Below are 27,828 nucleotides of genomic sequence, written 5' to 3'. Positions count from 1 at the left end.
TGGAGGCATTTTATTGGTTGTCCCTACCTTTTTAAATTGTTTTACCTCTCCTTCAATTGTGTACCCACCCTGTTTAAATGATGTTTGTTAATCTGTTTCTTGATGACCCTGATGAACGCCACGAGCCGAAACGCGTCGGTCTACATTGTTAATAAAGTTGATCTTCTTACTACAAGTGTTGCTGGAGCATTCTGACCTCCGAGAAACAAAACATGACCTGAGGTGACCTGACGGGTTGTGTCATTCCTGAGAGTTTACTAGTTTACTAATTAAGAAATAAAAACACCTCCAGAGGTCACTTCAGGCGACCGCAGCAGACTCGTGTTAACAAACAGTCGATTATCTGATAAAAGAGGGAATTAGTCGTTAATGAAAAACCACTTAACGACCATTTAAAAGAACATGTCAGACTCCATTCAGGGAACACAGGCGTCTTTTTGTTTCTGTGTGATGAAAGTTGTTTTGCAAACAGATCTAATTAGTTGGACCGTGTTGAAGTGTGTGTGTCATTATTGTGTGTGTGTGTGTGTGTGTGTGTGTGTGTGTGTGTGTGTGTGTGTGTGTGTGTGTGTTGCAGTCGGAGCCGTTTAACGGTCAGGGCGGTCTGCCGTCTGCGGGCGCCGGAGGATACAATGCCTTCACTCAGGCTGCAGTCAGCGGGGTGAGTCGTGTACGCAGACTTGCTTTTTAAAATCACTTAACGAGTCCAATTAAGAGACGGGACGAGGACGGAGACATTTAATGAGACACTGTTTGTGTTTTTATCCCTCGGCCTCTCAGCCAGGTCGGGGGGGAGGAGTCATGCCCGGGTATCCGAGTTCACCGATGGGAGGGAACCCGACGCCTCCGATGACCCCCGGAACCTCCATACCGCCCTACCTGTCCCCGGGTCAGGACACCAAACCCCCCTACCTCCCACCGGACACCAAACCCAGCATCATCTCCCAGCAGCCCCCTACAGGTGAGACGCAGAACTGCAGCTCGATTATTCTGCAGATCAAAGCTTCCTCACACTCTCACCTGTGTGTGTGTGTTTTTTCATCTCCAGGTAACCCGAGCGACGACCTGCGCCTGACGTTCCCGGTCCGAGACGGCGTGGTGTTGGAGCCGTTCAGACTGGAGCACAACCTCGCCGTCAGTAACCACGCCTTCCAGCTGAGAGACTCCGTCTACAAAACGCTAATGCTGAGGTAAATCAGACGTTTAGAAACACACAATCAATTACCGTAAAGTTTAAACTGTTTTCCTGCGTGACGATTTATATTGTGTTCAGCGATGTCTACAACGTGCAGTTCCTGTGCAGCTGTGTCGCTCTTAAAGTCCCGTCTTTTTTCACTTTCAGGAGTTTGCGCTCCTACTAGCTACAGTACGGTAGTTTAGCTCTCAGCCTGCAGGGAATGTTGTGAGGCACAGACTCCTAGCTTGCGAGTCAAGCTGCCTGACTCCGCTGGTCACTCTTTAACTTTAATATAAGACTCTTTAAATCAAAAGAGAACTCCACAAGGTTTATTAACGGAACAATTTACCACTGTTTTCTGTAAATACATGATTATGACCTTGGGAGGAAGAAAAGATGTGATAAAAGTCACGCAGCCAGCCCGGTCTGTGTCGCCGTCTTTCCCAGCACAGCGTGCACTCAGCTTTCAATACACAATGAATGGGGATGTGTTTTTAACATGGACTGTAAGGTTTTTAATCACCCAGGTCGCAGTGATAGGGGCTGCGTCATTCTGTAATGACGGCGCGTGTTTCAGTATTTTTTACTGGTATATTGGTCGCACCGGTGTATAAGACACAGCCGACTTTTAAGATGAGAAAATAGGTATTAAAAGTGCGTCTTATACACCGGATTTTATGGTAAGTATCTAAAATCCATCGATGTCCCGTACTGCACTGAAGCACGATCCCCCGCTGCACTCACACCGCTCCAGGACTAACCGGGCCTGAGCACAGTCACCTCTTGTTCATAACATGTTCATGCATGTCTTTACAAGATCATGAAGCGTGCTTATTTTACAAGACAGATGGACTCGAGAAAATTAAAACGAGACGCGCAGTCGAGTCAGCGGTGACACTTTGTTTCTTATTTTGAGTCATTTTAATCAGATACAGCCGGAACACTCCATGATTTCATGAGTACGCCCTTAGAGCCCTCTTTTATTTCCAGTAATACTTAGGCAACATTTCCGTACTGAGACTTTATCAACATGTTTGTGCATTTTAAACAGAGTGCAGGCGTTTGCTTGTGATTTCTTAATGTGAGTTCAAAACAAGAAATGATCCAATTTGTTGAGCCGAAGACTTCTATTTTTGTTGCCTTGGTATCAAAACAGGTATTGATGTCGTCTGATTTTAAAATGTTAACACATCATGACGACCCTGCTCCTGAGAGGATAGTTGTTGGATTCAGGGATCCTCTGTGGAATCATTTTTTAAAAGGACAGTCACATTTTTAAGAAGCATTTCAAGGGTTTTTCATTAGATGCAAAAACAAAAGATTCTGTAAAACGTGAACCTTCATCAGAGATACTTTCTGTCATGAGGCATCAGAATAAAAATCACTTTTTTTCTTCTCACAGGCTGAATGTGAGTGAGTAGGAGACATCCTGACGTTAGAATAAAGACTATAGTAAAGGACTTTTTTGTCTTTTCTTTTGAATTCTTTGAAAACAGGTCCAGTCCATGTCTAACAAAGTGTTCCTTTATTTAATTAAGATGTAAATGATCTGCTGTAAATAATCCAACATGAAGAAATCTGTTCCCTAACGTGTAAACAAAGGAGAGATGAACTTCTTTGTGATTTATTTCTTATCTGTATCATCTTCAGAGTGATTTCAGAGCAGAGCACCTCTCTCTGGAGTGATTTCTTTTTTCATACAAAGAAAAACACCAGAAGAAGAAAAACACACCAGGAATGTTTGATAACCCCACCCCAGTGTGAGCCTGATCATCTGTGCTGTGTCTCCCCCTGCAGGCCGGACCTGGAGTTACAGTTTAAGTGTTACCACCATGAAGACAGACAGATGAACACTAACTGGCCCGCCTCTGTGCAAGTAAGTTCCCCTCTGCGCTCTGATGAAGAGTTAGTAAGAAGGCCTTAAATACTTTTTAACTTGTTGTTTTAAAATCAGAATGAGAGCTGATTCTGCTTTGACCCCCCAGAGATTTAAATCCTGGATGCAGACTTTTCTGGGTTTTAATAATAACACAGAAATCTTGACGGTTTGTTTGATTTGCTCATGTTTTAAACCTTGAGGCTTGTTCAGTCCGTCTCCGCTCAGCAGGAGAGCTGATAGGTTTCACCTCAGTCCATGTGTGTGCAGCGCTGCGCCTCAGCTTCGCCCAACGCTGGAGCCACAAAAACGGCTCCTCGTTACTTTAACTCTCTCCTCCAGGTCTAAACTCCCTCCCGCCCACTACGCTCTGCAAATGAAAGGCGTCTCATCCAACCTTCACAACAGGGTCCTAAGTCTCTGACTAGACTCTTCTCCTCTGTCGTCCCCCGGTGGTGAACTTCCAAACTCCATGTGATCTGCAGAGTCCCTCTGCACCTTTAAGAAAAAGCTAAAGACCCAGCTCTTTCATGAATACCTACAACTAGACATTTTATTGCTGGTACAGGACAGGCGGCGACCTCTGGTTTTAAAACATGAACTCGATACTGAAGTGTAAAATCCTGAAGTTCCCTGAGTGTCCACTAGAGGCTGGCTGCAGAAGCACAGGAAGTCACATACACACCCATTCTAAAAAGCCTGTTTTTACAGCAGAGATGAACATGTTTACAGCCTGGTTCAAAAAACCAAATAGGTGTGATTAGCTCATGTCTGGATGGACACACACTGTACGGGGGGTGAATGTTTTGATGACTCATCAGTTTTGATTTGATGAAGGATAAGAGTTATTCACAATAAGGCGTGTAGCTGACCTGATTGACAGGTGGGCGCGGTGTAACGGTTTGTCAGGAGGTTTAAAACCCGCCTCAGCTCCAGCTCTCAGCCTGTCGTTAGGTTGACTGAGTTAGACTGAGACAGCATTTCCAGCATGGAGACCGCCATTGATGGGACTCCAGCGCCCCCTGCAGGAACAGACGGGGGACGTTCATCCAATAATATTTACACTCTGTGTTACAGGCGCTGTAATGTAGAAACCGACCCCTCCCCCCCCCCTCCCCCGTTAAAAAAATGTGACTTCATTATTAAAATGTAATTTTTTCTTCTTCTCCACAACCAACTGGCGACGCCCAGAAATTACCCCGTGACCCCCGCGGGGGTCGAGACCCCGAGGTTGAGAATCTCTGCTGTAAGGAACCGACATTTAAACTGGAATTTATAATGTGTTTAAAAATATATAAAATTGTAATTTTTCCTGTTCCGTAAATAAGTCTTGACTTTTTCTTTTTCTTCACTCTTTTTGTTCTTGACTCTCGTTTGTTCCTCGCCAAAGTGCTGAGACATCTTCTTCCTCTGTTGTTTTGAACAAAGATTAATTATTCTAATTATTTTTTACCTTCAGTCTCTGCATTGTTACACGTTAACTCCTTGGATTTAACTTTTTTATCAGTCTGCAGAAAAAGCAACAACAAGCGGCCATGAAAGCGTTGAAGTGAAGCGACCGGTCGTTTGATTCCGTCTCTTTTCTCCCGGCTGTATCAGGTCAGCGTGAACGCCACTCCTCTGTGCATCGAAAGAGGCGACAACAAAACGTCCCACAAGCCCCTCTACCTGAAGCAGGTGTGCCAACCAGGACGCAACACGGTGCAGATCACAGTCACCGCCTGCTGCTGCGTGAGTCTCCCACAATGCACCTCCTTATGTCTCACAGATGAGGATCCCGTGTTGAGGATGTTTTTTTGCCCTCCTCTCTCTCCGTAGTCTCACCTGTTTGTGCTGCAGCTGGTCCACCGGCCGTCTGTGCGCTCGGTGCTGCAGGGTTTGATGAAGAAGAGACTCCTGCCGGCCGAGCACTGCATCACCAAGAGTGAGGACAAAAACAAAAAACAAAACACTTCTAATAGAGCACAGTTCAACCGTTTCACCACTAGATGTCACTGTTGTTGGTTAGCTTTAAATAATAATAACAATAATAATAACTTTATTTAAACAAACAGCAAAAACAAGAACAAACTAAACCAAACACAGAAGAACATAAACAACAGCAAGAACATAACAAATGCAAAATACTCAAAATAATTCAATACAATTCAACAGAAAAGAACTCAAAGTGCACGATAAATGAAGGCAGAAAGTTAAAACTAAACTTCCTGCAACAACAATTTGTGTTTATATCTAAGATTAACTTTCCAAATCAATTACTTAATCAATCAATCAATCAAACTTTATTTATATAGCAGCTTTCAGACAAATTAAATTTCAGTTCAGAGTGCAGAGTGCAGAAAAGTTATTGATGAAAAAGTAGTTTATAAACTCATTGAGAGACTAATGCACACCAATAAGAATAAAAAAATATATATATAAAAATGAAAAAATAAAATATGACACATAAAAGCAATAAGATATTAAAATTAATACATAGGAGAAGAATATTTAAAATTGTAGTAGGATAAAAATAGACAAAACAGTAATGTTAAGATTTGAATTTATATAAAAGCCAGACTGAATAAATGAGTTTCAAGATTGTGGGCTCCTCTCAGACCCTCAGGAAGGTCGTTCCACAGTCTCAGAGCGTAACAGCTGAAAGCAGCATCACCAAAGGTTTTTGTCCTGCTCTGTGGAACAACTAAAAATATCCTGAAGTCAAACCGATCTGTTCAACTTATTAGAATTATTTTAATTTATTTCACTAGAATTTGTCTTTTACAGCTGACCAGCTGAAGATCTAACTTAGCTCAACCATTACGGCGTCTTTGTACATTTAAATTGATTCCGCCATGGTGTAATATATCACAGCAGAAGCTCCTCATACACACACGGTCAGACATGCACACACACACAGCGCTGCGCTCCCTCTGTTATGCCTCTGAAGGCAGGTGATCACATTACGCTTCTGCAACATTCAGATTTAAGACAAAATGCACAGGGGCGTTAATGTGGTGGCTTGAGGTGGCGGTCTGAAGAGGGTCTTAAACTGTGAATCTAGCATCAGAGAACGATAGCGTGAGGGTTTAACCTTCCTTTCAATGTCTACGTCCAGCTGGTTCAACAAGGCGGCTGGAAAGTAAACAATGCCTTGTCGTTTTTTTTCAGTAAAGAGAAACTTCAGCAGCGGCACGATCCCCGGGACCCCCGGTCTGAACGGAGAGGACGGCGTGGAGCAGACGGCGATCAAAGTTTCTCTAAAATGTCCGATCACGTTCAGACGAATCCAGCTGCCGGCCAGAGGGCACGACTGCAGACACATACAGGTAGAGTCTGAAACACACACACACACACACGCACACACGCACACGCACACGCACACGCACACACACACACACACGCTGATGTCTTTTACGTTGCAGTGTTTCGACCTCGAGTCGTATCTGCAGCTCAACTGTGAACGAGGGACCTGGAGGTGTCCTGTGTGCAAGTACGTCCTACCTTTATACCTTCAGCCGCAGGTACACTGAACGACTTCAGGACGAATAAGAGGCACAACTGATTTGACCTTGTCTTAAGGCGGGAACAATGGCGGCTCATGGTCCAATCAGCTGCTCCCGACCGGTCGGATGAATTTCTGACTGTGGTAGGATCGTAACACTCGCACAGTGAGAGCAGAGCCTGAGGATTCCCTGACTTCAGAGCCTTAATGAAATCACCATGGCAACACGTCTGTTTGAAGTGTCCTCCCCCCCTCCAATGGAAAAGGGGGAAGTTAGCCGAGTAGTCCAGAGGCTGAAGACCTCAAAGCAGACGGACCGGGTTTGAATTCAACCTCTGGCTGCTTTCCCGCATGTCATTTCTCTCTCTCTCTCTCTCTCCCTCCCTCTCTCTCTCTCACTCTTTCTCTCTCTTTATCTCTATCTCTCTCTCTCACTTTTTCTCCCTCTCTCTCTCCCTCCCTCTCTTTCTCTCACTCTTTCTCTCTCTCTTTTCTTTCTCTCTTTTCTTTCTCTCTCTTTCTCTGTCTCGCTCTCACTCTCTCTCTGTCTCTCTCGCTCTCTCTCTGTCTCTTTCTCTGTCTCGCTCTCTCTCTCTCTCTGTCTCTCTCTCTTCCTCTCTCTCTCTCACGCTTTCTCTCTTTTCTTTCTCTCTCTTTCTCTGTCTGTCTCTCTCTGTCTCGCTCTCTCTCTCTCCCTCTCTCTCTCTCTCTTTTCTTTCTCTCTCTTTCTCTTTCTCTCTCTTGCTCTTTCTCTCTCTCTCTCTTCCCAGTTTCCGACTGTCCTGTCTCTCCAATAAACGCAAAAACCCAAAAATAAATTTTAACCAAAAAATAAAAATCGTTCAGTGTACGTCCGGCCCTCGTTGCACTTTTTCATTTTATATTTTCTTCTTTTGTTTAACATGAATTTGATTCTTTCACAGTAAAACTGCTCTGCTAGAAGGTCTGGAGGTGGACCAGTACATGCTGGGGATTCTGGTCTACATCCAGAAGTAAGTCTGACACGAGGACCTGAAGTCTTTTATTGGTTTATTTAAAGTCCGGTGACTCATGGTTCTGCTCCCTCTTCAGCTCGGACTACGAGGAGATCACCATAGACCCGGTGTGCGGGTGGAGGCCGGTACCCGTCAAACCGGACCTGCACATAAAGGAGGAGCCCGACGGCCCGGTGCTGAAGCGCTGCCGGACCGTCAGCCCGAGTCACATGGTCCTGCCCAACGTGATGGAGATGATCGCCGCTCTGGGCCCGGCGTCGTCGCCGTACCAGAGTCTGACAGCAGGGGGCCGGAACACGCCGGACTACAACAGACCAGGTCGGATTCATGAGTTTAAGGAGTTTATTTCAGCTGTTTTTTACAAAAAGAGGAAGAACGAGCAAATTCATTATCGTTAGGTTAAGATTCTTTTTCAGCTTTCAGCACGTTGTCACTTCATCAGCTGGTCGAGGTCATTTACGGCGCTCAGCAGCCTTCAGCGACAAAGCAGCCAGTTAGCCCGTCTCTGTACTGTTTGATACGACGGCTGAGACTCGGCTGAGTCTTCTCTCTCCTCGTCGAGCCTCAAGTTAGCTTCATAACTTTGAACCTCACAAACCGAACTCAACTAGCATAGCCTATAGTCGTCATGGTAACAGTTGAAAACACAAACACAAACTCCACACGCTAACAGTTAGCTTAAAGAACGTGCTGTAGGCGGTAGCAGAGTCAGATTTGATCAGTAATATTCCTGAAGCTCATCAGTCGACCTGGTTCTTTAGCTTCTCTCATGACGTCTTCTCCGCACTCTGATCGTCTACAAATGCACGCCGTCTGAGAGTGGGAGGAGTTATTACGTGTTTTATGACAGGGCGGTTGCACTCAGAGAACATCAAACCAAATGCTCACATATTGTTGCTTTACATCAGTGGACCCTCCACCAAGTGCTCTATGAGAAATAGCAACCCAGATTTTGGATATATTTCAACCAATCAGATTTATTTAAAGATTATTCTGCAGAATAACACAAACATATTTAAGAAGCTCTTCAAAGACTTCATAGGAACATTTGTGTGTTAAGCTGCTGTAAACATCTGAACCTTTGAACACAATGTGATCTAAATATAGACATGGAGCTCTCTGTAGCACCCGTCACTCAGCTCGTTTTCTCTTTGAGGGGAGGTGACCCAGAACGATATCTCAAGCTACCCCCCCCCCCCCCCCCCCCCCTCCAGAGCTGGAAGCCTTTTCTCTCCCATGATGCTCGGTCACCGTCACACGACTTAAAACAGAAGCTGCACTCGACCTGCTTTTGATTTGTTGTATTTGTTTTGTTTTTTTGTCTCTCAGGGAGTCAGGGGTTCTCCAGCCAATCAGGATTCACAGACTTCCCCAACACGCCTGGCACCCCGACTCTTGGAGAGTACGCCTCCTCGGGACCTCCTCATCCTCCTCCGCTCCCCTATCAGTCTGAGCAGGTTAGACCCTCCCCCCCTCTCTCTTATATAACACATGTATGAGCAAACACACAGGAAGCATACATCCCTTTGTGTTTGTGATTTAGCCTCCGGTCACCATGGCGACGACGATGATCTGTTTTTTTCAGTTTAGTTCACTCCCCTGAAGGTTGAGAACACATCACTGAGAGTCAGAGCTTTAAAAGACCACTTCGCTTACATCACAGATAAAAAGAGAGTCAGAGGAATATTTTATGCAACTCAAAGTGAGGCGCATAACCCCCACACGGCCGTTTTGGACGCCCCTCGGTTTGCCAGATATGAGAGCAGTTATCAGGTCAACAGGTGTTGCAGCGATGGAAGCGGTCAAGAGAAGTGGTTCAGATAGAAGTGATTGTACCCGACCTAAAAAGCCTCTGCATGTTTCTAATAAGCTCCACGAGCAGAAACGTGCTCAAACTAGGATCAATATTGGAGATGCTTTTGAAAAATGGAGAGAGGTTAGAACACAGAAAGGTTTACAGACCCATGCAGAGCTGGATAAACACTGAAGCTTCAGAGTCCACCACATGGTGACCTGAGTGAGCATCCACTCTAGAGAGGAGGGGGGGAGGACAGCTCTCTACAATGTTTTTAAAGGGGACAGCAGTACACATTTTAAACACTAGGTGTCAGAGTTACATTTTGCTCCTGTAAGTAAAGAAAGTTAGCTGTAGATACAGATCAATTTTCTGATTGTTTCACAGCCTGTGATGTTTATTTCTACAACACAAACCACCGCAATTTTGAAATGTGAGAAAAATGAGACCACTGTGGATTGTTGTGGGCTCAGAACTATTAAATGCCAACATCGAATTGCCGATATCAGCAGTCCACCTCGTTTCCAGCAACAGGAGAAGAGAGCTCCAGAAAAACAAACATGACCCTGTGTTTGTTCTGCTGATGCGTCACCAGGCTGAGGCAGCGCCTGAGCAGTGTTGTGGTCGCAACACTTCTCTTTGCTCCCTCCATTCAGCTTCTGCACCGCCACCTGATCCACCTAGACACCTGCCCACTGACACAGATACACGCCCACATACTGCAGGAGCCCATTTCATAATAAATATGACTCAGGGTCCTAACAGCAGGTTGTTGGCAGCTGAAAGAAACCGGGCTACATGCCAAGGTGTCCCATTACTTTTGTTCTTGAGGTAGGTTTTGGGTTTCTCAAAACCAGGATCAGGGCTCATCCTGGTTTCTAAAATCGGGATATGCACAAACACAAAAACAGGATACCTGACCAAAACAGAAATACACACGTCAACTTATTTTTTTGTGATAATACCGAGCACTTTGTTTTGCTAACCCGTCGCTCCTCTTCAGCTCCAACCTCTCGTCCACTTCAGGCTCCAGAACACCAACATGGCGAGCGCCAAACAGAGAGCTTCAAAAAGGCAGAAGACAAACAGAGCGGTGACATCAAAGTGGCTTTGCTCGATATTTATACAGTCTGTGTTTTCATGTTCTCTCCAACGGGTTCACCGAGCGCGCTCACATGAAGCAGCTCCTCCAGGTGAAGTCAGGACAGGTTCAGGACTCCTGACTGTCCTTTCCTTCTGGCTCCTGAGTCCAGTTAAGAGCTTTTAACTGGACCTGAAGTGGACCTGTTAACTTCACTCTGTCTGTCTGCAGCAGCTGCTCGCTGTCTGCTGAAGGTTTTTTTTACAAAGAGATTAAAATGTCACACACGCCTGCTGTCCTGACTCTTCAGGAGAGACGACGAGGATCACACCTCACGATGTGTGAATTTAATTTAATCTTTATTCCATTCAAATAAAAAATGATCTTTTTTAAAAATCTGTGTCTCCTTCTGTTCTGTCACCATCAGACGTCTCACTCTGGAAGAATCGAACACTCCCACAGCATCCTCCAGCAGCACAGTTCAGGTGTTCACGGGAATCAGAGTCTCGGTGACGCCGGCAGTCCGCTACCTCAGCGGAACACCAACTCCCAGAGTTCCCGGCTGCAGAGCGAAGGTTCCTTTGGCCTGGGAGGCCCGGGAGCACCTGGAGGAGAGGGAGCCGATCATAGTCTAGATGTGAGTGGAAACCTGCTGATGATGTGTTCGGTTTTGTAAGATGAGACCTGAACGTGAGTTCAGCTTTTAAGTTCTTTATGGAATAGTGAACGAGTTTGATTTGGGAATCTCAAGAAAGAATCCAAAGTCAAATCAAACTTCTTTCAGCTTGAAACTCCTCTTTTTAAAAAGAGCTTCAGATGAATTAGTTTAATTAATCAGTTTAGTTCAGATCTTTATTGACCCTGGAAGAGAAATTTGATTTGCAGCATTGGACACAAAAACACAAAAACACAACAGATAAACAGACAAAGGACAGTACAACGCAACCTGATGAAATACAACCAAGAAATATAAAATATAAAACTCTGTTTGTTAACAAGTTTCACTCAAATGGTATAAATAAATAAATATAAAGTCCAATAGCTCTGCTTGAAAGTGCAGTCAAGGACTTAAAGAAGATTAAGAGCATTAATTGCACGAGGACGTTATGAACATTTATATCTGTTTGCCTTAGCCCTGGGCAGCCTGAACCTTCGACCTGAGGGGAAAGGAAAAAATCCTCTAAGAGAGGATGATCAGAGCTGGACAAGATAGACTTTGCTTTCCTAACATCTTGTCTGTTCCATATTTCTGAAAGCTGCTGAGCGCCGATTGTTTTACTGGCTGTATTGATGATACTGGAAAGACGATTATTGTTCTGAACAGAAAGGTTACCATGAGATAAAACAAAAGGTTAAAACTGACTCGATAAAAGATCGGTAGAATAAAACCATCAGTGTCTTGTCCACATGAATAGTGTTCATTCTGCGCAGAAAGTAGAGTCTCTGAAGGCCCTTTTTGCAGATTGCATCTGTGTTATTGTCATGATTGAATTTTTTGTCAATCACAGTGCCCAGGTACTTGTAACATTCAACATTCTCCACAGGTGTACCTTTGATCATAGGTGGGGAGGTTGAGTGGGAGATTTTCCAAAAATCAATGACCATCTCTTTTGTCCTCATGCTTGTTTGATCTGTACAGAAACTCTATTGTACTTTGGTACGGGGAAACGGGGCCTAGCGTCAGAGCACCCTTACACTAAAGTTAAAGTCGGACATGTATCGATCATTGTTTTGTTTGACGAGTTAACCCTGCTGTTCCCGCCCCGACCCAACATACCTGTTTCTTATACAGAGGCTTTTAACACCTGTAACACTGCGTCTAAATCTCACTTATTTCTTTTGTTTTTTTGTTCTTTACCCGTCTCTCCGTGAAGCTTCTTCCTGAGCTGACCAACCCGGACGAGCTGCTGTCGTACCTCGGCCCCCCTGACCTCCCCAACAACAGCAGCGACGACCTGCTGTCTCTGTTCGAGAACAACTGAGCGCCTTCAGGCGTCACGCCGCTCATCTTCCAGCTCGAACCTCTCTGCTCCTGTCTGCTGTAGCCCCGCCTCCATCAGTTAAAAAAACAGCACTGTGTGTGTGTGTGTGTGTGTGTGTGTGTGTGTGTGTGTGTGTGTGTGTGTGTGTGTGTGTGTGTGTGTGTGTGTGTGTGTGTGTGTGTGTGTGTGTGTGTGTGTGTGTGTGTGTGTGTGTGTGTGTGTGTGTGTGTGTGTGTGTGTGTGTGTGTCGCCCTGCTGTACTTGGACGTTGTTTCAGCGCAGATTTCAGGAGCAGGAGGGAAAACATGTGAACACTGTTTGTGATGAAGAACTGAACAGAACACAGCACTGACTCTGCAGACCAGCATCTTTAGCTACAGCACAAAACCCACGGGCTGAAGGATGTGAAAATACAGGAGATAATTTATACATTTTATGGGTAAAAGGAGAACACAATGGAGGAGTTTCAGACGTTTGATTACAGTGGTTCCCAAACTGTTTCTTTTTTCTAGGAGTAGCAGAGAGAACTCCCATGATTCCCCGCTAGCCTCAACTTCATCTTTTGTTATTGTAGTATTGCTTGAGAGCCTCCTAGTGGCTGAATCTACATATTGTATCTTAAAGCCTGGAAGCTGGAAATAATGCCACAAAATCACTTCATACATTATGCACTAGTGCAACTCACCGTACGTCTTCAATCAGAGCTCGTTTGTTTCATATTCAGGTGTAGTTCACGTCCTCACTGAGGCAGCGATCAGACCTGACCTGCCACATCGGTTTGAAGTGTTGCAGCAGTCGTTGGCCTCATTGTGTCTTCTGTTGTACCTCGGCTCATTCATAAACTACTAAAATGTACTTTCACAAACTTCTCTCGCAGCTTTTTAAAAAACTCTCCGACCTCGAGGTGACCCTCCCAGTTTGGGCGCCACTGTAGAACACTTAGAGACGTGTGATGTTGTATTTTTCTTACTGTCAATGACTCCCTGGAGGAAAAAGTTAAAACACAGTATCTGAGTCTGTTCCAACTTAGAGAAACCTATCTGGGTACTTTGCCCAGCCGATGCAAGCGCCGCCCCTTCCTGGGTGAAAACATCCCATCTACCTGAATGGAGGTGAATGGAAAAGACGGGCTCTCAAGAGATTTAAAAGCTTAAAAGTTTTATGTATGACGAGGAGCTGAAACCCGACGAGCAGTGATGTAAACATGTAAATGATTTTTCTGAACAGGCGGGCATCATGACATTATAAAATAAACACACATACAGGTTTACAGGAGTGTCTCTTCAGTCTCTCTCAAACTGTTCCAGAGGAGTCTGAACCCGACATCCCACACCTGATGTGTGAACATCAACCATGCTACCTTAGCGGGATCTGCACTTTTAAATAGTATTTCTTTGTAATTGTTTCTAGCTGCTGCTGTCACAGCTAGGACGCCCGCTCAGAAATAGGCTAACACAAATCAGATGAATGAATGAATTCTTTTCTTATCTTATGCTATCAAAAAATAAGCGTTAGCATTCAGCCACTTCTTAGCCAACATTTTAGTAAGCTAACACTTACGTAAGCTAGGAAGTTATTCCTTTCCATTTAAAACGCTCAAAAGCTACCATTAGCATTCAGCCATTTCATAGCTAACATTTACCAGATCTTGGAAGCTAGACAACAGTTTAGCTAACGTAAATGTAAGCTAAGTAATTCACTCCTCTCCTATGCTATCAAAAAGCAATGTTAGCATTCAGCCAGCTAACACTTACGTAAGCTATGAATTTACTCCTTTCCATTTGAAACTTTACAAAAAATCGTCCATTAATATTCAGCCATTTCATTGCTAACATTTACTTTATCTTGGAAACTAGTCTAGAAATAAGCTAACACAAAAGTTTGCTAGGAAGTTAATCCTCTCCTAGCTAGCAAAAGGTAACCATTCAGCCCCTTTCTTCTTCTTCTAAAATCCACGTAGCAATGAGGTGGCCTAATGCTAACCATAGCTGAGAAGCTACTCAAATATGCTGTTTAAACTTCAAATATGGCGTGATGCTCCTTTAGATTTCACTCACTCTTACGGCTGGTTAAACTGAAAGCGGTAACATGATAATATTTTGTCCAGCTAACTTAAAAATTATTCCGATTTAAAACCTCGGGCACAGAAGGAAATTAGCTGTCGTATTTATGTTTGAGTTATTAGAAACATCTGGTTTAAGTCTTTCATGGGATTTGTTGGCAGTAAGAAAATATATAATATCTTCTTTTATATATGTAAGATACAGGCGGTTAAAGGGGTCAAGTTTCTTTCTACTGATTTTTACTGAATACAAAATAGAGAAAAGATTCAAATAAGACCTTTAAAAAAAAAAAAAGGAAAGCCCGGCCTGTGAATGCGATGCCCGGATGTAACATAGACTTCTTTTTTTTTTTTTTTTTACTCCGCTGAGGTTCATTGTATCTCTGACGTCCTTCAGCACTGTGAACAATATAAAAACTCCTCTCCGTTACGCTCGCCCTCTATTGGGGGATTTTTCAGCATACTGTAAATGAGATCTGTGTGTCGTGGCATTTTTCTGCCATTTGAGAGTTTTTAGTTTGTTTTTTTTTCCGATCGTTTGAAATGTATAACCCATCATGACACAGGGTTTGTGTACTGTATAATTAGCTGTTTTCATTAGAGAACGTGTGTGTATCAAATGAATTGTTAACCATGGTCATTTTTATTGTTATTAGTTGGATAATGGATCATTGTTGGCACTGTATACATACATGTATGTTAGAAATCTATAAAGCAAATTGTACATCAGAAAACAGTCAGCTGATATTGACTAACACGGTTAAAGACACAGAAATTATTCTTAATACCACTTTTTAAAGCTGACCGTGTTTTCTACGAAGACTTGCTGTCCGACGTTTCCCGAGTGAAGGCAACGTGATAAAAATGAAAAACTAATTGAGCTTCACAGAAATCTTATATTTGGAAATGATGAACCATTTAAGTGCAAATTTGCTACAACAAAAAAGCATTTTTTTTTAAAATGTGTAAACTATTCCACATATTTTGTAACACATTGTAATTGCCATTATTTTCTATTTATTTTTTAATCATAATCGTCATTGTACTTACAGTTACCTTGTCCCCGCCCTGGATCTTCAATTCAGAATTAAAAAATCACTTTATTTGATTTTTTCCTGCTTTTTTCATTTAATTAATTTCTACAATTAAAGGACGTTTTACAGATCACAGGAACGCTGGATTAGAACCTGGAAAATGTATTTTTCATTTTATGGTGAAAAAGCCGGTGAGCGACTGCAACTTTTTGGGCAAGACGTGAGGCGACGTCAGTCGGCGCCACAGGCGGCCTTCGTCGCCAATAGTTCTTTGCCGTCTGCTTGGTGTGTCAGGGTCTTAAAACAGAACTAACACCGAGCGGGAGAGACATGCCACAGGAAATTGTGATAGGAAAATGGTGTAGCCTAAATAAAATGTATGGATGTGTGTCCGCTTTGGGCTTCCGTAAAAACATACAAAAGTGTATGTTTTAGTATATTTTCACAGATATTTAGAAGAGTTAAGTTATCCAGGGGCATAAAATGCTCCAACCACTGTGGTATTTTAAACCCCCATAAAACTTCTAAAAATTGTCACGTTTTGATTTGAAAAGTACGGAGCCCCGGAAGTCCCAAAAAATAAAACAAATAAATAAATAAATACATCTCGTGAGCGCAAGTTATCATCTAGATATTAGTAATATCAGTGTAGAAATGTTTGAAATAACTATAATTAAAGCTAAATACCATTAAATAATGATGATTATTTGAAAAGCGTTTCATAAAACCGCTTTGAATACATTTCCCAGCCCACTGTGAAAGATCTTTACAGTTCAAATGTACTCACCCTGCGTGAGTTAGTAACACCACTCTGTTTATCTCTTTGATGTTCATTGAACTCACCTGATATTTTAGATAAATCGGATTTTTAAACCTTTTGTAAACGAACTCCTCCAACAGCAGAAACCGGCCAACTCCGCTCTAACGGGTTGCCATGGAGACCTCTCACCAGGTTCCCGCCCTTCACTCCCAAACCTCGCCTTCTCTTCATTCCTATTGGTTCATCCTTGCGAACGTTAGAAGATCCCCGGTTGTGATTGGCCCTCGCCTGTCCTTCCATCCAGCGGATACATAGAGGCACGGACTGAAATAGATTCAGTGTTCTCACGGCGCTGTCAGGGAGCGTTTGATTATTTCGGTGAAAAACGCCTTAAAGAAGCGTTTAAAAACATGGGAAACCCGAAAGTTTTCTTCGACATCACTATTGATGGAGCTAACGCCGGCAGGATTGTAATGGAGGTAAGATAAACAGCCCAATACTTACTTTTTATTTGTTATTTATGACTTTTTTAATCGACTAGTAGAGACATTAGCATCCATCAACACCTGCTAGCTCTAACAGTCTTCTCTCCTGCACCTTCAACGCCTTCTTTTTGATCGCTTCAGTCATATAGTTATTAATTATATACCTGTATTTAATAGGATTAATTAAATAAGAACAGATAACAGCAATTACATCATAGAGAAATCCTCCAGAGAGCTGGTGCCTGGATGGAAACGCCCATCATCATCATCACCATCTTCATCTTCATCATCATCATCACCATCTTCATCTTCATCTTCTTCATCATCATCATCATCATCATCATCATCATGTTCTCAGCAGCAGCCAGGCTACATGATGGAGCTGTAGTTATTTATAAAGAGCAGGTCAGGCTGTAAATCACAGGAGATGATTATCTAATGAGCCCCCTCCTCTGAAAACATCACAATTACTTCATTTACTGTCTGACATATGAACTAATCCAAAATACTGATTCACATATCAAATCACATATTTGATGCAAAATCTCCGTTTTTTTCAGCAGAATCTGCATTTTTTAAAATCTTTAATCTTATCTAATAATAATAATAATAATAATAATAATGATAATAATAATAATAACTTTATTTCTATAGCACCTTTTAAAAACACAGGTTTACAAAGTGCTTTGACAAACAGCAAAAACAAGAACAAACTAAAGCAAACACAGAAGAACATAAACAACAACAAGAACATAACAAATGTAAAATACTAAAAATAATGAAATACAATTCAACAGAAAAGAACCCAAAGTGCACGATACCCAACAGACATATAGAACCAGACCATCACAAGAACCATCACAAGAACCATCATAAGAACCATCACAAGAACCATCATAAGAATCATCACAATAACCATTATAAGAACCAACACAAGAACCATCACAAGAACCATCACAAGAACCATCATAAGAGCCATCACAATAACCATTATAAGAACCATCACAAGAACCATCACAAGAACCATCACAAGAACCATCACAAGAACCATCATAAGAGCCATCACAATAACCATTATAAGAACCAACACAAGAACCATCACAAGAACCATCACAAGAACCATCACAATAACCATTATAAGAACCATCACAAGAACCATCACAAGAACCATCACAAGAACCATCATAAGAACCATCACAAGAACCATCACAATAACCATTATAAGAACCAACACAAGAACCATCACAAGAACCATCACAAGAACCATCACAATAACCATTATAAGAACCATCACAAGAACCATCACAAGAACCATCACAAGAACCATCACAAGAACCATCACAAGAACCATCACAATAACCATTATAAGAACCATCACAAGAACCATCACAAGAACCATCACAAGAACCATCACAAGAACCATCATAAGAGCCATCACAATAACCATTATAAGAACCAACACAAGAACCATCACAAGAACCATCACAAGAACCATCACAAGAACCAACACAAGAACCATCACAATAACCATTATAAGAACCATCACAAGAACCATCATAAGAACCATCATAAGAGCCATCACAAGAACCATCACAAGAACCATCACAAGAACCATCATAAGAACCATCACAAGAACCATCACAAGAACCATCATAAGAACCCAGGCAACACAAGAACCATCACAAGAACCATCACAAGAACCATCACAAGAACCATCATAAGAACCATCACAAGAACCATCATAAGAACCATCACAAGAACCATCATAAGAACCAACACAAGAACCAACACAAGAACCATCATAAGAACCATCATAAGAACCCAACAACACGAGCTGAGACCAAAGAGGAACCAAAGATTTAAAAAGATGTAAGAAACTAAAAGAGATAAAAGTAAATAAAAAGAGAACAGCAATAAGAAGGTAAGAGCAGGAAAAGAAATAGAAACAAGTGAATCAATTATCAAAAAAAACCAATATAATAATATATATATAATATTAATAAAAATAAAAAGTATATATACATATAAAAGATAAATAGACAAAGTAAGTAAGATAAAAAATGACCAAGTTAAAACATAAGAGGAGTTAAGATAAGAGCATAAATAAAAGGACAGTAAGAAGTAAAAGAAGATAAAAATAGTTAAACCAGTAAGAAAAGACTTTAAGAAGATGACATCACATAAAAGCAAGTCTGTAAAAGTACGTTTTAAGAAGGGATTTAAAAGAATTGAGGTACTAATGTGATACTAAAGTTCTAAAGTACTAAAGTTCTGTGTGTTATTTGGGTCATATATTTTCTGACCATTAAGATGATTAATTAAATCACTAAGCACAATATTTTATAGACAAAAAACTGAACTTTAAAGCTTCACACCTGCCTGCTTGTGTTGTTTCATCAGCAGAAATTAAAAAGTTTTCCTGTATTTTTGAGCCTTTGGGTATTAATAACCTGAGGTGCAATAAGAGAAGTTAGAAACAAGAAAACATATTTATATTTTCATTTCATTGTACAGTGTTCCCCTTCGTTATTTTTTTTTGTATTATATCTTTGCTTTAATACAGTGTATAGCTTCTGTACAGTTTATTTTAAATCACTTAGCTGTTAATACAACTTTTTATTTTTACTTTTCTTCTTATAATGCTATTCTATTTTATATATCATTTTTACTTTTTTTTTGTAGAAGCTGACTCAGGGGGAAACGCACAAGAATTCCAATGTACCTGTACTGTCCTGTACCTGTGCAAATAGCAATAAACATCTATTCTATTCTATTTTTCCTTTAATTCCCCCTAACTTCAACATCTTTGTTTCTGCAGCTGCGGGCTGATGTGGTCCCAAAGACTGCAGGTAGGTAAGCTTTGACATTATCAAGCATTGCTGTTGTTGTTTATCTCCAAAGACTTAAATTAGAATTATGTTTGGTCGGTGGGAAATGATGCGTCCTCGATAATCCTCAGCGGAGAGTTGCTTCTGAATGTGGGTCGAGGCTGTGGGTGCAGCAGGCTGTGAAATTATTCATCAAAAGAACCTGAATGTCAGTGTTCCCAGTGACACAAAGAGATCCAAAAGTTAACTCTTAAGAAGACGCAAAATAAAGCACTTCACAAAAGAGCAGACAGGAAATTAAAACAGCAATTCACTATAAGACTCTAAAAGACTAAAATGGGAGAGTGGGAATAACATAATAAAACATCAAATAAAAGTGAATACAGAAGATACAAATAAAGTATAAAGGAATGAAAAAAAGAAAAACAATGATATCAAAAAAAACTCCCAAAAGTTACCCTGAGACGCTTTACAGAAGAGCAGGTTAAAGACCCGGATCGCTGGAGAGGTGCCAGGTCACTCCCTGAGTACTGTTGAGGGGTCCTTTAGAAAGGCATCGAACCCCCAACCAACGCGGGTTTGATAAAGCCCCGACCTGCGTCCCATCAGCATTAGGCCACAAATCCCCCCTTTCCATCCACAGCCACCTGGAGGCTTTCTCTGCTGCCTCCATTACCGTCCTGATGGTTCTCCTCAGTGACCCTCTCGTGCCCTGCAGGGTGTAGACTCTGCAGAGAGAGAGAGCGGCCTGCAAAGCCTCTGCTGCCTACCAGAGCAACAGTTTGCTTTCCACCCTCGTCTCCGGCTATCCTCAAGAAGTCCCTGGTCAAAAGCCTCCTCAATACGGCCATCACCAGTGCACAGTCAAGTCTATCAAGGCAAGCTGTCTCTGATAAAATGACGATATCTGGTCACAATGATGCATCTTTGCATCAAAGGAGACTAACTATGTACAATAAATTAGGAATATGTTGTCTTGTCCTGAGATTCTTTCTCATCATGTTATTGCTTTAATCGTAATTTCTAGCTAAGCTGCAAACACTGAGGGTTCAACATTATATTCATATTAACATTTTGCCTTTTACTCCATAGCATCTATTAAAAGAAAACAGTTCTTCTCTTTAATACCTGAGACCAAAACGTCTTTTATTTTGATCCTAAAGAGGAATCAGAGACGACTCATTATGTTGCTCTAGAGTTCACCAGGAAGCGACCTCAGTCAGCAGTCGAGGATTGATTACTGAACCTGCCCACTGGGAGCAGTGGAAGGGGCTTAAGGAGTGAAAGGGTCCATGGGGGATCATATCTTGCATAATTAATAACGGCTGGTAGAATCAATGTGCAGAGGAGAGTGGGTGTGTTTCTGCAGTGATGGTAGGAAGCATTGGACCGGGGTCAGGATGTCATGGACTCAAAGCTTCAGGAGTTTACTGAGAGTCACGATTCAACTGAGCTGCTAAACGTTCTCCAAGAGGCTCCAAAACAGAACTCAAGAGAAGCTCAAAGTTTCCGAATGCTAAGAGATTCAACACAACACATAGACACTCAAAACAACCACAAATACAAAAAAAAAACAACTACAAGAAGACAAGAATCCATCATGGCAGGCACTACACACTGTCTTAAGCCCTTTTCAGACCGCTTTTTTTCTACTATCTCAGCCGTCATCACATCTTTGTACAGTCATATTGATTCAGTGGCGGCGTGATATTGGAGCTCCACATACACACAGTCAGGCATGCACACACACACACACACACACTGATCCCGTCTCTCCTCTGTTACTACCTCCGAAGACGGTATAGACGGGGGGGTCACTTCATCCCCCCATCACGCCTCTGGGACATTCAGATTGAGGGAGTAATGTCACAGGGGCGTCAAACGGCCCTTTGCATATCGTGCAGCAATTCATGATATTTTGGGTGCTGGTGGTGAAAAATGAGCACAAAGAGAAGCAAGGTGACTACAAACAGACGCAACAGGACTACAAATGTCATGCTAGCTGTAGCTAAGAATAAAAAGCAGTATTCTAGGTACAGGATCAAATTCACAAACTGCTTTCTTTCATTAAGTGAGATATAAACCAGGACTTAATTTTGTTGTGAAGATCATCTACTGACTGACATTGTCTTTCTTTTATAGAAAACTTCCGCGCTCTGTGCACCGGAGAGAAAGGCTTTGGCTACAAAGGCTCCTCGTTTCACCGCGTCATCCCTAAATTCATGTGTCAGGTGCAGTGAAGACGAGATGATATGTTGTGTGTTTAAAAAAAAAAAAAGAGCTGGAAGTCAGAGCGTTCCTTTTTGTTCTGCAGGGCGGGGACTTTACCAACCACAATGGAACCGGAGGCAAGTCCATCTTCGGGGAGAAGTTCGCCGATGAGAACTTCCAGCTGAAGCACAAAGGCCTGGGCACGCTGTCCATGGCCAACGCCGGGCCCAACACCAACGGGTCCCAGTTCTTCATCTGCACGGCCAACACTGACTGGTGAGCTCGCTCACTCGCTGACCCACATTCTGCCTCATTCATCGTCTGTTTCCGTCTTGTTTCAGAGCGTTCCCCCTCTCATGCTAATCAGCTGCTCTCCTCTGCAGGCTGAACGGGAAGCACGTGGTGTTCGGCAGCGTTGTGGAGGGCATCGATGTTGTCAAGGCGATGGATAAACAAGGCACAAAGAGCGGCACTCCTAAAGCCAAGGTTGTCATTGCCGACTGTGGGGAACTGAATTAGTGCAACAAAGCTCCTTCAGTCCGTCAGACGTCTCCTCGACCCTCCACGTTCACGTCAACCCTCTCAGAATGTGTGTTAATATCGATCCTGTGATATTTTGTACCTCTCAGTCTGCTCTTTAACAAAAATCTGAATAAAGTGTTGGTGTAAATAAATCGCCCTGACGGCTCACTCTGTGCTTTAAAGAACGCCCACGTCTCTCTTCAAGTTAATGATGACAAATTGTTGGCGTTATTATTTTTTTTAAGCACTCTTTAACAGTAAGGTCTATTTCGATGTTATTGCTGTTCACACATTTAGCCACAAGGGGTCATGATTACAGAAGAATAGAAAGCCTTTATTATCATCATATCTCTCGAGTAGACAGAGCTCCCCCAACCTTCAGCGAGGTGATCTGTCACTACTACCACCCGACGTCCCTGACTCCCAGCCTCCACCATCAGACTGTGACGTCCCCTAAACCACCTCCGTCCTCATTCATGCACGGCCTGCTCCGACCTCCACCTCAGCGGAGAGGATTGTGTGGCACCTGGAGTGCGAGAAATCCTTCCTGCATATTATCCCATATGCTCTTTTGAAAATTGTGTCGAGGTAACACTTCTTCAGGTGATATTAGGATGACTGTCATCGTCTTAATGTGACTTTAAGTTCTGAGAAGAAAGTAAGCACTTTGAGAATAAACTTAATATGTTGAGAATAACATTGAAATACAACTTATACAAAGAAATAGCAGAAGCTTAATGAACTCTAATCTTCATCTGTAGATTTTCAGATCAGCCTCAGGGGTCCACAGAGACAACGAGGATCCTTTAAAGGATGCTTCCCTTGAATTGAGACGCAGCTACTGTTAATCATGCAGGACGTGTGCCTGGGATCAGTGTCGAGCCCTACCCACCAGAGGCTGGTAGGTTGGTGCATAAACCTGCAGGGAGGGTATGATCTGAAGTACACGTTTCTCGCTGTACTTCTATCCTCCTTTCTCTTTAACCTGACTGTCCCAGTGGGGTGCACTCAGCCCTGAGTAGACTTGGCATAATGTTCATTTAAACAGAAGTGGTGGAGTGTGAACACTAATGTGTTATGCAACTTCACTTCCTTCTTAATACTTAAGTTTAGTAACTCGCCTTTGCTGATTGGCTCAATTCTACCAAACAAGAAAAGAAGTTCAGACAGCCTTGAAACCAAGCAGAGCTAAAAGGTGCACCGTCCCCCCCTCCCCCGCCTCCTAACCTGAGTCACATTTCTGTGTCTGCCCTGCAGATAATTTCCTCACATTCAGCTTATCCAAGTTGTTTTGGCGCCTTCCTGTTCGAGCCTCTCCAACCAGCCTGGACCTGTATCTGCCCTCCTGTGTGACTTGATTAATAACGAGCGGCTGGAATCATTCTGCTGTCTTGACTGTCAGAGTTAGGGATCTCTCTCTGTTCCTGTGGAGGCTCTATCAGTACTTTTACTCCACTTTCACTGGTGTTGATCTTTGCCTCTCTTTTAGACACTGCAGTACCTCGATGTCGCTTTGCGTCCTGTTATGGTTCCCAGTCTTCTGAAGTGTATTTTTACCCCGCAGGTCACACCTACACATTCACACACTGATGGTAGAGGCTGCTGAGTAGAGTCCGTCAGTATTAACTCATCCATTCATACACATTTACTCGCCACCGTCACAGCAGCAGCGGCAACTTGGGGTTAAGTGTCTTGTCTCGACGTGCCTGCAGGAGCTGGGGATCGAACCCCCCCGACCTTCTGGTTGAGAGACGACCGACTCTCCCAACTGAGCCACAGCCGCATGTAGTTTTTGTAAGTAGTGTTCGGAAAAAAATATGACCCTGCTTTCTTTTATCAGGTAAACAAATCACTCCACCTGAAACTGAAAAGGTTCATGCACGGGGACACAACGTGGACAGCCTTCATTTTGGAGAAATCCCGGAGTGTTCCGTCTTTATCCGACTAACATGACTCAGAATAAGACACAAAGTAAAGCAGCTGTCATGTTCTCTGATGTGTGGACGCAGACCCAACTGCGGGTCCCTTTTTTTTTTCTCGAGCCCGTCTGTCTTGTAAACTGAGCACGCTTCATGATTACATAAAGTCATGCATGTGTTGTATTACGACCTTATGTACAAGAGGTAAACATGCTCAGGCCCGGTTAGTCCTGGAGCGGTGTGAGTGCAGACCAGCGGGGGAATGGGGAGGGGGGACAACTGTGCTAAAACACAGTACAGGACAACTTTGCTAATGTGAGTAGGGTTAGGGGTCCACAAGTGCATGTGTGAACAGAGGTATAGTGGTGTCAGTATTGCTGTCTGTTTCATAACCTGCTGAAAATCTCCTCACAGGAGCCTTAAATTAAGAATTTAAGTTAAACCACTCTCAGTCACGATACTTTTCCATTCCGAGAGAAGTTAAAGAACTCACTTCTAATCTGTCTTTATAAAGACCTTTAAACCTCATCCAGTACTTTTGGGGAAGTTGATTCCAACACGTCTGCACACGAGTTCTTTCACAACGCTGAGCTGCACCACAGAAACCTGTCAGATGAGTCACCGCCCCGCCTTCCACTGATCGCCCTTCACTTGAAACCCCGCCCCTTAGTCTCTCCTATTGGTCCGTTCTCAGGCCTCTACTCCACCGACCTTTAGACCTACATGATTACAGACATAAAAAACTTCTCCTCTGCATTGTCTGGGATTCCTTCAGGTGCTTTTCTTTCATCTCCGTCTCACAACTAGTTCAAAGAAAATGGCAAAGCCCAAAGTTTTCTTCGATATCAATATTGATCGCGCGCCGGTTGGGAGGATTGTAATGGAGGTAGGATAATTCTTTGATTATTCACTAAGCATTTCTTATCTCTCTTTGTTTGAGGTTTGAAACAAGCTGCAAGAATATCTTTGACATCGATTTGTGTGATTTGTGTTTTGCAGCTACGAGCTGATGTGGTCCCAAAGACTGCAGGTAGGTGAACTTCATTAGTAACCCTGCATGCAGTATTAACCCCAGAGCCTCTGCCCGGGTTTTTTCCACACACCCAAAATAGGTTCATGTATGGTTGGGGATTTTTTTTACTTCTCTGTGGGTGAGGCCGGATTTAAGAGCCTGTAGAACCAGTTTCAGAGCCAAACAAAGGCGCCAGGGCTGCTGTCATAAAGTACGAGAGACAAGAGAGAGAGAGAGAGAGAGAGAGAGAGAGAGGACAAATAAACAGGAAATGAAAATGCATCGGCCATTCCCATCAAGGGGTTGACAGGAATTGGAGTTGTTTGCTCTGTCTTGTAACTGTTATGCAACTTCCAGCGAGAATAAAAAATGCCTGATTTATTACTAAAGTGCAGAGATTTTGTTTTACCCATGAATACATGAATGCATTTTTGTACAGTTTCAATATGTGCACAGATACTGCACTGGTTGCATACTGGTGGAAGGATATTAACTACACCACCCTCTCCCAATCACTTGCAATGAATTTTCCTGAATATCAGCGCTTTCTGACTTGGCCCCCTCTCTGGAAGGGCTCGGGTGTCTCAGTCTTTCTCGCTCCATGTCCTATTGTTTACGGTGAGAAGGCAGACTCAGAGGGCAGAACAAACACCTAGCTGTGGGAGTGTCACCCACCTGGGGGAGGGGCTACTGGAGCAGGGAGAAGACGGAGAGGATGGACTTTGCTAATCATTGGGGGATTTGTAGACGGACTAGAGACACAAATTAGAGTTAGAGACACTTGGGGAAGAGGATTTTACATAATATCTGACCTTTAAATTTTGCAATTGTCTTTCTTTTACAGAAAACTTCCGCGCTCTGTGCACTGGAGAGAAAGGTTTTGGCTACAAAGGCTCCAAATTTCACCGCATCATCCCAGGATTCATGTGTCAGGTACAGTGACGGCTTCAGACTTCGACAGAGCTTACACATTTTAAAACCCTTGCAACGTATGCTTTATCATCCCAATTTGTGTTCCAGGGCGGGGACTTTACCAACCACAATGGAACCGGGGGCAAATCCATCTACGGGGAGAAGTTTGCTGATGAGAACTTCCAGCTGGAGCACACTTGTAAGTACACACTGTCCATGGCGAACGCAGGGCCCAACACCAACGGATCCCAGTTCTTCATCTGCACGGCTAAAACTTCCTGGTGAGTTCCAATATAAACCATGTATTGCTCGTTTAGGGTTCAACAGTGTCAAGTTGTTTAAAATATTTGACTTTCCTCCTCAGGCTGGACGGGAAGCATGTGGTGTTTGGCAGCGTTGTGGAGGGCACGGATGTTGTAGACAAAATGGAAAAAAAAGGCACCAAAGGGGAAGGCAAGACTACAGCTACGGTTGAAATTGCCGACTGTGGACAACTTTAATCCAACAACTGCCTGCTTTCTTCTTAGAGATATCTGCAGTGTCTGTAGAAAACACAGGATGAACCCAATTTCTTGTTTTAAAAAAACTTTATTTACTGTGTTTATATTCATGGTGTCACAATTTGTAATCTTTCCTTCAGGGACCTCATTGGTTAGAAAAATTTAAATAAAAGTATTTGATCCTGTTGGTTGTTCTTTAATCTTCAAATTAAAATAAGCAAAACCTGGGGCTTGGGAACTCCTTAACCCTTTGACTTCCACACTAAGAAATCCATTTGCAAAAAATTATTTGTTGGTAAAATTGTGTTCCTGCTACTTCATTAAGCAACATTTCAGGTTATATTTTTTAGATTACCCAATCAGGAAGCAGATATGCAGGTCAACCAGCTGGTTGCCTGTTTAGGGTTACTTTGGATATGAATGGATTTCTTTCATTTCTGCAACAAAATGTTTAGTTTTTTCATATATAAACATCACAGAGAGTAGAACTTAAAAAATAATCTATAATTTATTTAACAAACTGAATGAGTAGCAATGGTTAGAAAAGGAGAAAAAATAAGAAATGAGTGACTTGAGCCAGGCCGTTTGCGTAGACCGGCAACTCAACCGAGCGGTCAACCATGTTTTCTGAGGAATCGTAGATATATATTTTATTGTCAAATTTATTTCCTTCAACTAAAATATGATTGTTAGAGGGTGTATAAATGATATGTGAAAAGATTTTTTTTTTACCCGGATGTTTGCTCTTGTTCTGTGAGATTTCTGAGGAGCTGTTCAGCGCCAAGTCACTCCCGGTATTTTCCACAGTTTTAAGACAATGATAATTATGTACAGCAGCGCCACCTATTGGACATAATCAGGGTTACATACACTATTCAATGAGGTGAATGAGGATAAACAGCCAAAGATAGGTTTTCAGAGTTTTAAATACAGCCATATGGCGGCGGAAAAAAGGTCAACCGAGTGGTTACAATGCAAGTTAAAGGGTTAAGGAGGAGCTAGAAAACACTGCTGGGGAGAGCGACGTCTGTGGCAATGCAAAGTGTATTTTGCATCATATATGACCTTTAATCATATAAAGCAAAATGATGCCTAAGAATGAAATGTTTGACTAAAAATATTTAACAATAATAAACACAGCTTTAGCAGACCAAAAAATACTTTAACTGCTGCAAATTGTAGCGCTGCTCGAT

The 27,828-nt window shown here is 42.6% G+C and overlaps 3 protein-coding genes across 8 annotated transcripts in view; all 3 read left to right on the top strand.

Moving 5' to 3' along the window:
- The window catches only part of zmiz2 (zinc finger, MIZ-type containing 2), a 35,050-nt gene extending 19,490 nt beyond the window's left edge, over positions 1 to 15,560 (top strand). For 3 of the 6 annotated variants that reach the window (XM_065965302.1, XM_065965303.1, XM_065965304.1), the window contains 14 exons: positions 578 to 670; positions 781 to 961; positions 1,049 to 1,190; positions 2,975 to 3,054; positions 4,235 to 4,299; positions 4,653 to 4,784; positions 4,872 to 4,977; positions 6,204 to 6,361; positions 6,458 to 6,525; positions 7,461 to 7,529; positions 7,609 to 7,850; positions 8,862 to 8,989; positions 10,836 to 11,045; positions 12,283 to 15,560. In XM_065965302.1, coding sequence (XP_065821374.1) covers positions 578 to 670; positions 781 to 961; positions 1,049 to 1,190; positions 2,975 to 3,054; positions 4,235 to 4,299; positions 4,653 to 4,784; positions 4,872 to 4,977; positions 6,204 to 6,361; positions 6,458 to 6,525; positions 7,461 to 7,529; positions 7,609 to 7,850; positions 8,862 to 8,989; positions 10,836 to 11,045; positions 12,283 to 12,390 — 1,782 coding nt within the window. In that variant the 3' untranslated portion in view covers positions 12,391 to 15,560. The remainder of the gene's footprint in view (positions 1 to 577; positions 671 to 780; positions 962 to 1,048; positions 1,191 to 2,974; positions 3,055 to 4,234; positions 4,300 to 4,652; positions 4,785 to 4,871; positions 4,978 to 6,203; positions 6,362 to 6,457; positions 6,526 to 7,460; positions 7,530 to 7,608; positions 7,851 to 8,861; positions 8,990 to 10,835; positions 11,046 to 12,282) is intronic. The other 3 variants (XM_065965299.1, XM_065965300.1, XM_065965301.1) reach the window with 3 other exon arrangements.
- Positions 15,561 to 16,565: 1,005 nt separating this feature from the next.
- LOC110001988 (peptidyl-prolyl cis-trans isomerase) lies at positions 16,566 to 22,444 on the top strand. The gene is made up of 5 exons (XM_020657585.2): positions 16,566 to 16,725; positions 19,550 to 19,580; positions 21,702 to 21,790; positions 21,874 to 22,046; positions 22,154 to 22,444. The coding sequence occupies exons 1-5, from the start codon at positions 16,657 to 16,659 to the stop codon at positions 22,287 to 22,289; spliced, it is 498 nt and encodes a 165-aa protein (XP_020513241.1). The 5' UTR covers positions 16,566 to 16,656; the 3' UTR covers positions 22,290 to 22,444.
- Positions 22,445 to 24,921: 2,477 nt separating this feature from the next.
- Positions 24,922 to 26,820, top strand: LOC110001991 (peptidyl-prolyl cis-trans isomerase). Its single transcript, XM_020657589.3, has 5 exons — positions 24,922 to 25,097; positions 25,211 to 25,241; positions 26,068 to 26,156; positions 26,244 to 26,416; positions 26,500 to 26,820. The coding sequence occupies exons 1-5, from the start codon at positions 25,029 to 25,031 to the stop codon at positions 26,633 to 26,635; spliced, it is 498 nt and encodes a 165-aa protein (XP_020513245.1). The 5' UTR covers positions 24,922 to 25,028; the 3' UTR covers positions 26,636 to 26,820.
- Positions 26,821 to 27,828: the final 1,008 nt, after the last annotated feature.

Source organism: Labrus bergylta, chromosome 17 (genome assembly GCF_963930695.1).
Source record: "Labrus bergylta chromosome 17, fLabBer1.1, whole genome shotgun sequence".
NCBI classification, from domain to species: Eukaryota; Metazoa; Chordata; class Actinopteri; order Labriformes; family Labridae; genus Labrus; species Labrus bergylta.
Note: the sequence above shows the minus strand (reverse complement) of the source record. Positions and strands in the feature narration are given on the sequence as shown.

Excerpts from the sequence above, each read along its gene's own strand:
- LOC110001988 (XM_020657585.2), top strand. The coding sequence starts at position 16,657 with ATGGGAAACCCGAAAGTTTTCTTCGACATCACTATTGATGGAGCTAAC. Across the intron at positions 16,726-19,549 it reads CCGGCAGGATTGTAATGGAG|CTGCGGGCTGATGTGGTCCC; the intron begins GTAAGATAAACA and ends TTGTTTCTGCAG. Across the intron at positions 22,047-22,153 it reads TGCACGGCCAACACTGACTG|GCTGAACGGGAAGCACGTGG; the intron begins GTGAGCTCGCTC and ends TCTCCTCTGCAG.
- LOC110001991 (XM_020657589.3), top strand. The coding sequence starts at position 25,029 with ATGGCAAAGCCCAAAGTTTTCTTCGATATCAATATTGATCGCGCGCCG. Across the intron at positions 25,242-26,067 it reads TGTGGTCCCAAAGACTGCAG|AAAACTTCCGCGCTCTGTGC; the intron begins GTAGGTGAACTT and ends TTTCTTTTACAG. Across the intron at positions 26,417-26,499 it reads TGCACGGCTAAAACTTCCTG|GCTGGACGGGAAGCATGTGG; the intron begins GTGAGTTCCAAT and ends TTTCCTCCTCAG.